This window comes from Heterodontus francisci, unplaced genomic scaffold, assembly GCF_036365525.1.
Source record: "Heterodontus francisci isolate sHetFra1 unplaced genomic scaffold, sHetFra1.hap1 HAP1_SCAFFOLD_398, whole genome shotgun sequence".
Lineage (NCBI taxonomy): Eukaryota > Metazoa > Chordata > Chondrichthyes > Heterodontiformes > Heterodontidae > Heterodontus > Heterodontus francisci.
The window spans coordinates 1,202,418-1,214,796 of record NW_027140825.1 but is presented as its reverse complement, the minus strand read 5'-3'; the positions used below and the strand labels follow the sequence as shown (position 1 = coordinate 1,214,796).

At 47.3% G+C, this 12,379-nt stretch overlaps 1 protein-coding gene across 1 annotated transcript; it reads left to right on the top strand.

The window, feature by feature from the left end:
• The first annotated feature begins 3,223 nt into the window (after positions 1-3,223).
• On the top strand, positions 3,224-12,159 carry LOC137361216 (uncharacterized). The gene is made up of 3 exons (XM_068026131.1): positions 3,224-3,342; positions 5,587-5,712; positions 7,012-12,159. Exons 2-3 carry the CDS (start codon positions 5,615-5,617, stop codon positions 7,655-7,657), a joined length of 744 nt encoding a protein of 247 aa, XP_067882232.1. The 5' UTR covers positions 3,224-3,342; positions 5,587-5,614; the 3' UTR covers positions 7,658-12,159.
• Positions 12,160-12,379: the final 220 nt, after the last annotated feature.

Here is a 12,379-nt window from a genome sequence, read left to right as displayed (position 1 = left end):
GACCCAGTAACTGATACATCTTTCACTACAACTTGTTCTCTTACTAAACACAGGAGTGAGAGCAGGAGGTTAAAGTCTTGTGAGGGTCCAAATTCACTCTTTGCAAATCATTGGGAGGAACATGAAGAGCATTAGGAAGTGATAGAATGTTGGAGACGCCCATTCCCCAGGTCAACAAATCACAATCAAATTTGTTGCCAATGTCTTTCTCTCTCTCTCTTTGTCTCTCAGTCTACCTTCACTCTCTTTCTCTATCACTCCATCTCTCTCTCTCGAGCACTGTCTCCCTATCTATCTCAGTCTCTTTGTCTCAGTCTCTCCTCAGTGTCCCACTCTCTCTCTCTCTCTCTCTGTAATTATGTGTCTCTTGCTGTCTCGCTGTCTTTGCCTCTATCTCTGTCTACCTTTCTGTCTCAGTCTCTTTAACTCTGTCTGTCATTTTTCCTCTCTCTTTCCACTCTCTCACTACATCTCTCTCTCTGTCACACACACACACTCTCTTTCTCACTCTAATTAAGTGGGTGTCCTTGTCCTGTTGATGTGTATCAAGCTGGATCGGCGTGGTCTCCTGCTCTTTCAGTTTTCTCACTAAATCCTTCTCAAAGCCATTGTCTGTTACATGGTCCTACAGCCCTCCGGTCCCACTTCCTCTGCTGTCCCTGTGGAGAAGGTAAACACAGGTTCAGTGCATAAAAACCCAGCTTATTGTCATTGCTTCCTGATAGTGAATAGTTGCAGTGAATCTCAGTTCTGGTGACATCGTGATTAATCGTCCTTTGCCCCTTTCTCCAGTGCCTATATCTCTAATCTCTCACTGTCACTGTAACCTGTCTTTTCTTAGGAATGTCGTCCTGCAGTTCCCTCCTACATCCTTTCCCCCCTCACTATATGTAAAAACAAGACCCCACCCTCCACCCCCCCACACCCCCGCCTCCCCACATTCGAAAACGGACAGCTCGTTTCAGCTTTACCTCGATGGGAGGGTGCAGGGAACATTTGTATGGAGGATAGGAGAAATGTGTGGGTGTGTTGGATCCAGAGGGGCTGAATGGCCTCCTCCTGTTTATTGTGTTCCTGATAAACATTTTCCTCATCCCAGGGAAAGAAGACACTCTGATAGTGGTTAAAACCTGTATCTTTTTACTGATATTCTCTTCTGATAATTACAACCTTTCAGTTCCAGTATCATCCTTGTTAATCATTAATAGAAAGATAGAAAGCTTTCCAATACAGAAGGAGGGCATTCCTTGCATCTTCGCCAGTGTCTCTACATTTTGTTTCTGAGTTTTATTCTAAGCGTCTCTTATTGTCCCAAAAAACGGTCACCCTGCAGCTCCCAGTCCACTGCTGGCTCGGGTGTAGATTTCTCAACCTCAGACTCAAATCCCTCATTGGCTTCGGCCTTCACTGGCTCTGAACCACCTCCAGCCCAACACCCCTCTGAGATATTGTCTGCATGTTTGTTGGTGTGTCTCTGTGTGTGTGTATATCTGCATGTTTGTGTCTGTTTTTGTGTATCTGTACTGAGGGAGCGCTTCACTTTAATATGTTGGCACTTTTCCAACGACTTTCCAAAGTTTATTTGCACCACATGTAAACGCCTCTCATTGAACCAATCAGACACCAGGTAAATAAAACCTCAGTGCTGTCAGCAAAATACAATTGACCCTTTTACCCCTTCTTGTTTGCTGTCACCAATTAACTCAGGCCTTGTTAACTGTTCAGGGGCCATACATAGAGACACATCACTCTCGGAGAGACAATACTGAATGAACACTGTGTTGTGAGGGGCACTCTAAGGGGGCCTGGAGAATAAAGGCCCCCTCGACAAATAATATATAAAAGGGGCCTGGGGTATAAAGGCTTCCTTTAAAAACAAACGGAGTTAGATACAGAATAAAGCTCCCTCTCCGCTGTTCCCATAAAAAAAGAAGAGAAAGCGGGGTTGGTTGTTGCTTGATTGGAGGTGCTGCCTGCTGGTTGCAGCAACGAACCCCAGCTAAAGAAAAAATAAAGGGGCGCTATATTAAACTGGAGCGGGGCCCTACTGGGAGATTACAGCACCATCGGAGGTGCAGTAAGGAGAGGGTGATGTACTCTCGGGAAGCAGTGCTGAGGGAGAGCTTCACTATCGGAGCATCATTCTTCCCACACTGCAGTTGTACAGGTTCCGGGAGTACTGTGTACAGTTTTGGTCTCCTTATTTGAGGAATGCTATACATACATTTGAGTGAGTTCAATGAAGGTTCACTCGGATGATTCCTGGGATTTCGGGATTATTTTATGAGCAGTGGTTGAGAGGTCTGGGTTTATGTTCCCCATAGTTTAAAACAATGCGAGGATATCTCTTTGAAACATAGACAATTGTTAGGGTGTGGTGGATGCTAAGAGTACCTTTCCCCTGGGATAGAGAGTCACAATTTCAGGATAAGGGGTTGGCCATTTGGGAATGAGATGAGTAGAAATGTCTTCACTCAGTGGGTTGTGAATCTTTGGAATTCTCTACCAATGAGAACTGTGGATGCTCACTCGTTGAGGAAAGTGAAGACCGAGATTGATAGATTTTTGGATTCAGAGAGAATCCAGGGATATGAGGATTGGGTAAGAAGGTAGAGTCGAGGTTGAGGAGTAGCTGTGATCCTATTGAATGGTGAAGCAGGCTCGAGGGGCTGAATGGCCTGCTCCTGCAGCTATTTAATGGATTCTGTGTTCCCCTGCCCATCCTGTTCTCCCTTTCTCTACTACCCTCCGCCTTTCCATTCCCCCTCCTTCTCACACTCCTCCCTCTGCTCTGTGTATGGACAGTGAGGGGGTTCAGTGACAGAGCCATTCCTGACATCATTGCTGAATGGCCGTGCTCAAATGTTGAGCTTAACCTTATATGATCTGTAAACGGCACGAGAGCCAATAGTTTCTCCATATCTGCTGAAATAAATTAGATGACACTTTATTGTTTTATACTGAAGGGAATGCCAGTCTAGTTTCTCCAAAATGTCCTGATCATTGAACTACTTCTGCTCAGGTATCATTGTAGTGAACCTAAACAGCAACCCCTCCAAGGACGATGCTTTCTGAGCTTTGGTGTGCAGAACTGAATGTGTTAACTCCACATGGGGTTTAGTCAGAGTTTCCCAGAATTGTGGTAGATCCTTGACCCCTTTTCATCACAGCCCACTTGTGACTTAGAAAGCGTCTGGTGGATCTGCTCAGGTTTATTTTGGCAGCGGTTAATTCAACAGGAGTTGAACTTAAATCACAGTGTGTTTGTCATCCTGTCAGACGTACATTGTGAACATTGGACTGCCAACTGTTGGTGTTCGAAGCAGCAGAGACTGATCGAAGGTAAAGTATAAATTATAATCACAGAGAAAATGGGTGAAATATTTCATGGTGCCAGCTGATCGTAGATGACATTGTATAAGGACATGTAGAGAATAGTAAAATGTATTCTTGGGATGCGGGTAACCCTGGCATGGAGCAGCACTCTCTCAGTACTGACCATCCGAAAGTGCAGCACTCCCTCAGTACTGACCCTCCAACAGTGCAGCACTCCCTCAGTACTGACCCTCCAAAAGTGAGGCACTCCCTCAGTACTGACCCTCCAACAGTGCAGCACTCCCTCAGTACTGACCCTCCAACAGTGCAGCACTCCCTCAGTACTGACCCTCCAATAGTGCAGCACTCCCTCAGTACTGACCCTCCAACAGTGCAGCACTCCCCCAGTACTGACCCTCCAACAGTGCGGCTCTCCCTCAGTACTGAACCTCCAACAGCGCAGTGCTCCCTCAGTACTGACCTTCCAATGGTGCGGCATTGCCTCAGCCCTGACCCTCCGACAGTGAGGCGCTCCCTCAGTACTGACCCTCCAAAAGTGCGGCGCTGCCTCAGTACTGACCCTCCGACAGTGCAGCACTCCCTCAGTACTGACCCTTTGGTAGTGTGGTGCTCCCTCAGTACTGACCCTCCGACAGTGCGGCGCTGCCTCAGTACTGACCCTCCGACAGTGCCGCACTCCCTCAGTACTGACCCTCTGACAGTGCAGCATTCCATCAGTACTGACCCTCCGACAGTGCGGCACTCCCTCAGTACTGACCCTCCGACAGTGCGGCACTCCCTCATTACTGACCCTCCGACAGTGCGGCACTCCCTCAGTTTCGACTCTTTGACAGAGAATCGCTGCCTCTGTACTAACTGTGCAGCAATCTCCTCCAGCCCCTTCAATCCTCCCATTCTCTGTAACTTCCTCCAGCCCCTGCAACCCTTCCTGCCTCTGTAATCTCCTCTAGCGCCGACAAGCTTTCCTGTCTCTGGAACCTCCTCCAGCCCCTACAATCCTCCCTATCTCTGTAACCTTCTCCAGTCCCTACAACCCTCCCTATCTCTGTAACCTCCTCCAGTCCCTACAACCCTCCCTATCTCTGTAACCTCCTCCAGTGCCGACAACCATCACTCTCTCTGTCATCGCCTCCAGCCCCTGCATCCCACCGTATCTCTGTAACCTCCTCCAGTGCCTACAACCATCACTCTCTCTGTAATCGCCTCCAGCCCCTACATCCCACCCTATCTCTGTAACCTCCTCCAGTCCCTGCAACCATCACTCTCTCTGTAATCGCCTCCAGCCCCTGCAACCCACCCTATCTCTGTAACCCCCTCCAGTGCCTACAACCATCACTCTCTCTGTAATCCCCTCCAACCGCTACATCCCACCCTATCTCTGTAACCTCCTCCAGCCCCGACAACCATCACTCTCTCTGTAACCTCCTCCAGCAACTGCAACTCTCCCTATCTCTGTATATCCTCCAGCAACTTCAACACTCCCTACCTTGGTAACCTCTTCCAGGCCCTGCAACTCTCCCTATCTCTATAAAACATTCCAGAATTGAATGGGTTCTACAGAAATAAAGAAGGTGTGAAGTAGTCATTGCCGGTCACTACAGTGTAGAAAATCCCTCTTTCCCAGCAGAGGCGGGAGGTAATAAACATTTATCTTAAAAAGGCAGCTCTGGAAAGAATCGGTCACTGTCACTTTTGTCTGTCTCTCTCTCTTCCTCTCTCTCTCTCTTTCCGTCTCTTGCTCTATCCATCTTTCTCTCTGTCCGTCTCTCTCTCTCTCTCTCTCTCTCTCTCAGTTTATATCACTTGCTCTCTCTCTGTCGCTCTCTGTCGCTCTCTTTCTGTCTGTCGATGTCTTTCTCTGTCTCTGTCGCGCTTGCTATCTCTCTCTCTTTGCCTCTCTCTCCCTCTATCTTTCTATCTTTCTCTCTCTATCTTTGTCACTCTCTCTCTCTCTGTCTTTCTCTAAGTTTATATCACTTGCTCTCTGTCTCTCTTGCTCTCTCTCCGTCTCTCTCTCTCTGTCTTTCTCACTTGCTCTTTATCTTTCTCTCTCTCTCTGTCTGTCTCTCTAAATTTCTATCACTTGCTCTCTATCTATCTCTCTCTCCGTCTCTCTCAGTTGCTCTCTATCTATCGCTCTCTATCTTTGTCACCCTCTCTCTCTCTCGCTCTGTCTCTCTCACACTGACTGGGTCTTCGATTAGAAATTCTGTCCCATTGATGACCTCCTCCCTTTGTTCCCTCTTTCAGGATTTGGAGTGGGCAGGAAGATCCCACGATGCGGACTCTCTGCTTGTTCCTGTTGGTGCTGTTCTGGGTCCCCGAGTCAGATGCGGCTGCACTAAATGACAATGTCTTGGCTGGAATTGTCTCACAGTAAGTGTTCATCCTGCCCAGGCCTTTCACCATTCACTGACAGGGTTAGGCTGTGAGAATGGCCCAGGTCTACTCTCCTGGCATGAGTCTCCGCTCTGTCAAAGTGATGAGGGGGAACAGGGCAGAGTCCAGTTAAATTAAAATAACATGGAACTACAGAGAGGGGAAGGTGAGCGAGAAAGGACTCAGAGTGAGACATGTCACTTCATCAATAATCTGACTCACTGACCCCACTCACTGACCCCGCTCACTGACCCCACTCACTGACCCCACTCACTGACCCCACTTACATACCGCACTCACTGACCCCACTCACTGCCCCCACTCACTGACCCCACTCACTGACCCCACCCACTGACCCCTCTCACTGACCCCTCTCACTGACCCCTCTCACTGACCCCACTCACTGACCCCACTCACTGACCCCTCTCACTGACCCCACTCACTGACCCCACTCACTGACCCCGCTCACTGACCTCGCTCACTGACCTCGCTCCTCTCCCCCTCTCGCTCTCTCTCCCTGTTGCCCTGTGTCTATCTCTTTCTCTCTCTATGTCTTCCATTCTATTTATCTCTTGGTTTGTGTTGCTGTTAATCTCTCACTGTATTTCTCCTGTCACTTGTCCCTCTCCATGCTCGACGGCCTGTCTATCTCTCTCATCTCTGTCTCTATTACTTTATCCTTTTTCAGTTTATCACTGCCTCTGTTCCCTCTCTCTGTCTCTATCTGTATCTGTCTCCATCTTGTTCTTCCTTTTTCTGTCTCTATCTGTTTCTATGTACTTGTCTCCAGAACTCTTCCTTTCCCTCGCTTTGTTTCTTCTCTCCATCTCTGTCTCTCCTGCTGTCTTCTACCCTCCCTCTATCACATTCTCTGTCTCCCTCCCTCCATCCATCTCTCCACCTCTTTGTTTCTCCCTTGCTCTTGTTCCCATCCCTCTTTCCATCTCTGTTTCATTGGAATGAGTTCATTCGGTCCCGTCCTTTCCAATGTCGTAAATTAATGACCAAATTTATTGAAATGCCACAGCATACAAGACTACGGGCCAAGTGCTGGGAAATAGGATTAGAATAGTTAGGTGCTTGATGGCTGGCACAGACACGATGGGCCGAAGGGCCTGTTTCTGTGCTGTGTAACTCTTTGACTCTCTGACTCAAACTCCCAGTTTCCCTCCTTCCATCATGAGGTATGGTATTAAATAGGCAGGTGACCATAATCCACATCATACTGACCTGGCACAAGGAGAATTTCATTCACAATTCCTACCTTGACTCTCACTTTGTGTTTGTCCCTTTCAGATTCCGACAAGTGTCTGGCCACCAGCCCAGCAGTACGACTGGGGGAGGACAGTTCGCCTTCCTGATGGTGTTAACTCCTCAACAATGCACCGGTGCCAATATCAATCAGAATGTACAATTCAGACCCTCTGATACAGGAAGACCGGTTATTCGTGGCGGTGTGAATTACTTCCTGAACAGTCGATCAGTAAACTACATCGCAGTTTACCCCAACACAGGAAGTCGCTGCTCAGAGAATAAACTGTTACACTTCACTCAGGAGGATCAACGCTATGGGCAGACTGACAGTGCAGCTCGGCTGCTTCAGAATAGCATCAATAACCAGGGGCTGCAGGTTGGCTGTGTCATTCTCTACACCACCTACACCCCCTGCATCCAGAGCTGCTTCAGTGGCAATGAGAATTGTGACATCCTCGCCGCGTTAGGCCAGGCACCCTTTAGCCACCCATGGGCTGGCCCGCAGGTTCAGAAGTATTTTGTCTTCAGTACATTGTACCGATACGACAATAATAGAAATAAGATCCCCACAGTTCGAAACAAGCTGGGACAAGTTACCCAGGCAGGCTTTCACATCAGAAAGTGTGATGGGACCAACAGCCAAATACAGTGTCAGGACTGCACCCACCCTGGGGGCTACTGTATCTAGTAAACAGTCTCACTACAGGAGGCAATAGCAGATCAGAGAGTCCCAGGAAAACAGTGCAAATCATTCTATTACTCTAGAAATCTATCTACTTCCATTTTATTCTGTTAATATAGAACATACATAGAAAATACAGCACAGAACAGGCCCTTCGGCCCACGATGTTGTGCCGATCCTTTGTCCTCTGTCAAGGACAATTTAATCTATACCCCATCATTCTCCTTTATCCATATACCTATCTAAAAGCCGTTTGAAAGTCCCTAAAGTTTCTGACTCAACAACTTCCCCAGGCAAGGCATTCCATGCCCCGACCACTCTCTGGGTAAAGAACCTTCCCCTGACATCCCCCTTATATCTCCCACCCTTCACCTTAAATTTATGACCCCTTGTAACGCTTTGCTCCACCCGGGGAAAAAGTTTCTGACTGTCTACCCTATCTATTCCCCTGATCATCTTATAAACCTCTATCATGTCACCCCTCATCCTTCTCCGTTCTAATGAGAAGAGGCCTAGAATGTTCAGCCTTTCCTCGTAAGACTTATTCTCCATTCCAGGCAACATCCTGGTAAATCTCCTCTGCACCCTCTCCAAGGCTTCCACATCCTTCCTAAAATGAGGCGACCAGAACTGCACACAGTACTCCAAATGAGGCCTTACCAAGGTCCTGTACAGCTGCATCATCACCTCACGGCTCTTAAATTCAATCCCTCTGCTAATGAACGCTAACACCCCATATGCCTTCTTCACAGCCCTATCCACTTGAGTTGCAACTTTCAACGATCTATGCACATAGACCCCAAGGTCTCTCTGCTCCTCCACATGCCCAAGAACCCTACCGTTAACCCAGTATTTTGCATTCGTGTTTGTCCTTCCAAAATGGACGACCTCACACTTTTCAGGGTTAAACTCCATCTGCCACTTTTCAGCCCAGCACTGCAACCTATCCAAGTCCCTTTGCAGACGACAATAGCCCTCCTCGGTATCCACAACTCCACCAACCTTTGTATCATCTGCAAATTTACTGACCCACCCTTCGACTTCCTCATCCAAGTCGTTAATAAAAATCACAAACAGGAGAGGACCCAGAACTGATCCCTGTGGCACGCCACTGGTAACTGGGCTCCAGGCTGAGTATTTACCATCTAAGACCACTCTCTGCCTTCTATCAGTTAGCCAATTCTTAATCTAACTGGCCACATTCCCCACTATCCCATGCCTCCTGACTTTCTCCATAAGTCTACCATGGGGGACCTTATCAAATGCCTTACTAAAATCCATGTACACCACATCCACTGGTTTACCCTCATCCACTTGCTTGGTCACCTGCTCAAAGAATTCAATCAGGCTTGTGAGGCAAGACCTACCCCTCACAAAACCGTGCTGACTGTCCCGAATCAAGCAGTGTCTTTCCAGATGCTCAGAAATCCTATCCCTCAGCACCTTTTCCATCAACTTGCCTACCACCGAAGTAAGACTAACTGGCCTGTAATTCCCAGGGTTGTTCCTATTCCCTTTCTTGAACAGGGGCACAACATTTGCCACCCTCCAATCACCTGGTACCACCCCCGTCAACAGAGAAGATGAAAAGATCATTGCCAGCGGCTCTGCAATTTCATCCCTTGCTTCCCATAACATCCTTGGATATACCCCGTCAGGCCCGGGAGACTTGTCTATCTTCAAGTTATTCAAAAACCCCAACACATCTTCCCTCCTAACGAGCACTTCCTCGAGCTTACCAGTCTGTTTCACACCGTCCTCTTCAGTAATACACCCCTTCTCATTCGTAAATACCGAAGAGAAGTACTCATTCAAAACCTCACTTATCTCTTCCGGCTCAACACACAGTCTCCCGCTATTGTCCTTGACCGGACCTACGGTCCCCCTAGTCATCCTCATATTTCTGACATACGCGTAAAAGGCCTTGGGGTTTTCTTTTATCCTACCCGCCAAGCATTTTTCATGCCCTCTCTTAGCTCTCCTAATCCCTTTCTTCAGATCCTTCCTGGCCATCTTGTATCCCTCCAGAGCTATGCCTGTGCCCTTTTTCCTCAACCTTATATACGCATCCTTCTTCTTCCTAACAAGACTCTCAACCTCTCTTGTCAACCACGGTTCCCTCACATGACCATCCCTTCCCTGTCTGACAGGGACATGCTTATCAATGGCCCCTACTATCTGCTCCTTGAAAAAGTTCCACATTTCGACCGTGCCCTTCCCTGCCAGCATATGCTCCCAACTTATGCTCCTCAGTTCCTGCCTGACAGCATCATATCTACCCTTCCCCCAATTGTAAACCTTGCCCTGTTGCACATACCTATCCCTCTCCATTACCACAGTGAATGCTACAGAATTGTGATCACTATCTCCAAAGTGCTCGCCCACCAACAGCTCTATCACTTGCCCTGGTTCATTACCTAGTACCAAATCCAATATTGCCTCCCCTCTGGTCGGGCAGTCTACATACTGAGTCAGAAAAGCTTCCTGGACATACTGCACAAACACTACCCCATCCAAACTATTCGATCTGAAGAGTTGCCAATCAATATTTGGGAAGTTGAAATCCCCCATAATTACTACCCTGTGACTTCTGCTCCTTTCCAAAATCTGTTTCCCAATCTGCTCTTCCACACCCTGCTGCTATTGGGGGGCCGATAGAAAACTCCCATCAAGGTGACTGCTCCTTTCCTGTTCCTGACCTCAACCCACAGTGCCTCAGTCGGCAGATCCTCCTCGAAAATTCTTTCAGCAGTTGTTACACTATTTCTAACTAACAATGCCACCCCCCCACCTCTTTTACCACCATTCCTAATCTTATGAAAACATCTATAACCAGGTACCTCCAAGAACCATTCCTCCCCCTCACCTATCCACGTTTCAGTGATGGCCACAACATCGTAGTCCCAAGTGCCCATCCACGCCTTCAATTCACTCACCTTATTCCTGATGCTTCTTGCGTTGAAGTATACGCACTTTAACCCTTCTCCGTGCCCATCTGTCCTCTGCGACAGTGCTACCTTCCCCAATACCTCACTACACTCTTTGTCTTTCTGAGTGGACCCACTGGTCCCTGGACTACAAGTCCGGTTCCCATCCCCCTCCCAAACTAGTTTAAACCCTCCCGAACAGTACTAGCAAACCTCCCTCCCAGGATATTGGTGCCCCTCTGGTTCAGATGCAGCCCGTCCTGTTTGAACAGGTCCCATCTTCCCCAGAATGCAGTCCAATTATCCAAGAACTGGAAGCCCTCCCTCCTACACCATTCCTGCAGCCACGTGTTCAGCTGTGCTCTCTCCCTATTCCTAGCCTCACTATCACGTGGCGCCGGCAACAAACCAGAGATAACAACTCTGTCCGTCCTAGCTTTCAGCTAATAATGCAGCTTTCCCCAGATCACTCTCTATAATAATCCCTCATTCTCCAGATCACTCTCTATAACAATCCCTCATTCTCCAGATCAATCTCTATAACAATCCCTCATTCCCCAGATCACTCTCTATAACAATCCCTCATTCTCCAGATCACTCTCTATAATAATCCCTCATTCCCCAGACAACTCTCTACAATAATCCCTCATTCCCCAGGTCACTCTCTATAATAATCCCTCATTCTCCAGATCACTCTCTAAAATAATCCCTCATTCTCCAGATCACTCTCTATTAAAATCCCACATTCTCCAGATCACTCCCTATAATAATCCCTCATTCTCCTGATCACTCTCTATAAAAATCCCTCATTCTCCAGATCACTCTCTATAATAATCCCTCATTCTCCAGATCACTCTCTATAATAATCCCTCATTCTCTGGATCACTCTCGATAATAATCCCTCATTCTCCAGATCACTCCCTATAATAATCCCTCATTCTCCAGATCTCTCTCTATAAAAATCCCTCATTCTCCAGATCACTCCCTATAATAATCCCTCATTGTCCAGGTCACTCTCTATAATAATGCTTCATTCTCCAGGTCACTCCCTACAATGATGCAGAACAACAGTGAGAAGGATTTCAAACATTGAGCTGGAAAATTGTGTTTCACTTCAAACCAAGAGCACACTAATTCCCTAATGGGACACTGTGGATGAATAAAGACATGAGGGTGTTGGGGAAGGGGAGGAAGGAGTGTACACTCTGTCCATGGGTGGCAGCTGGCAGCACGCCAAGAGAGAAAGTGAAGGGAAGTCAAGTCCAACAATTAGGAAGTCAGATTTGATCGGACAGTAGGGAGTGAATTTACTGATTATATAATTCATCTTGTAATTGATCTGGGAGATGTGTTAAACACATTGCTATATATTCTCAGTCATGCTCTGTAATCTTCCTCCAATCATTGAACACTGCAGTTTATGGATCATTTCACTAATCGCTGTTGAGCTGATGAAATTGTTTGATTGGCAGTGATAATATTTTTGGACCATTGTATCGAGTCCAATGGGTTGCAACCGTGATTACTGAGTGATTTCTCTCTGCAACTTTTAATCTTTAATAAAGCATGTCTGGGCATTAACCTGCACTCTGTGTTTGTATGTGTGACTCCACTCATTTTTCTGGGGTTAAAGTTACTTTTGTTAAAATTAAACGACTGTTTGATCTCTTTCGCACACACACACAATCTCTCTTTCTCTCACTCTCTCTCGCTTTCTGTCTTTCTCTCTGTCCCAGGCTTTCCTTATCTTGGGCACTCTACCTCTCATTCATTTTTCTCACTTTCTGTACACCCTCTTTTC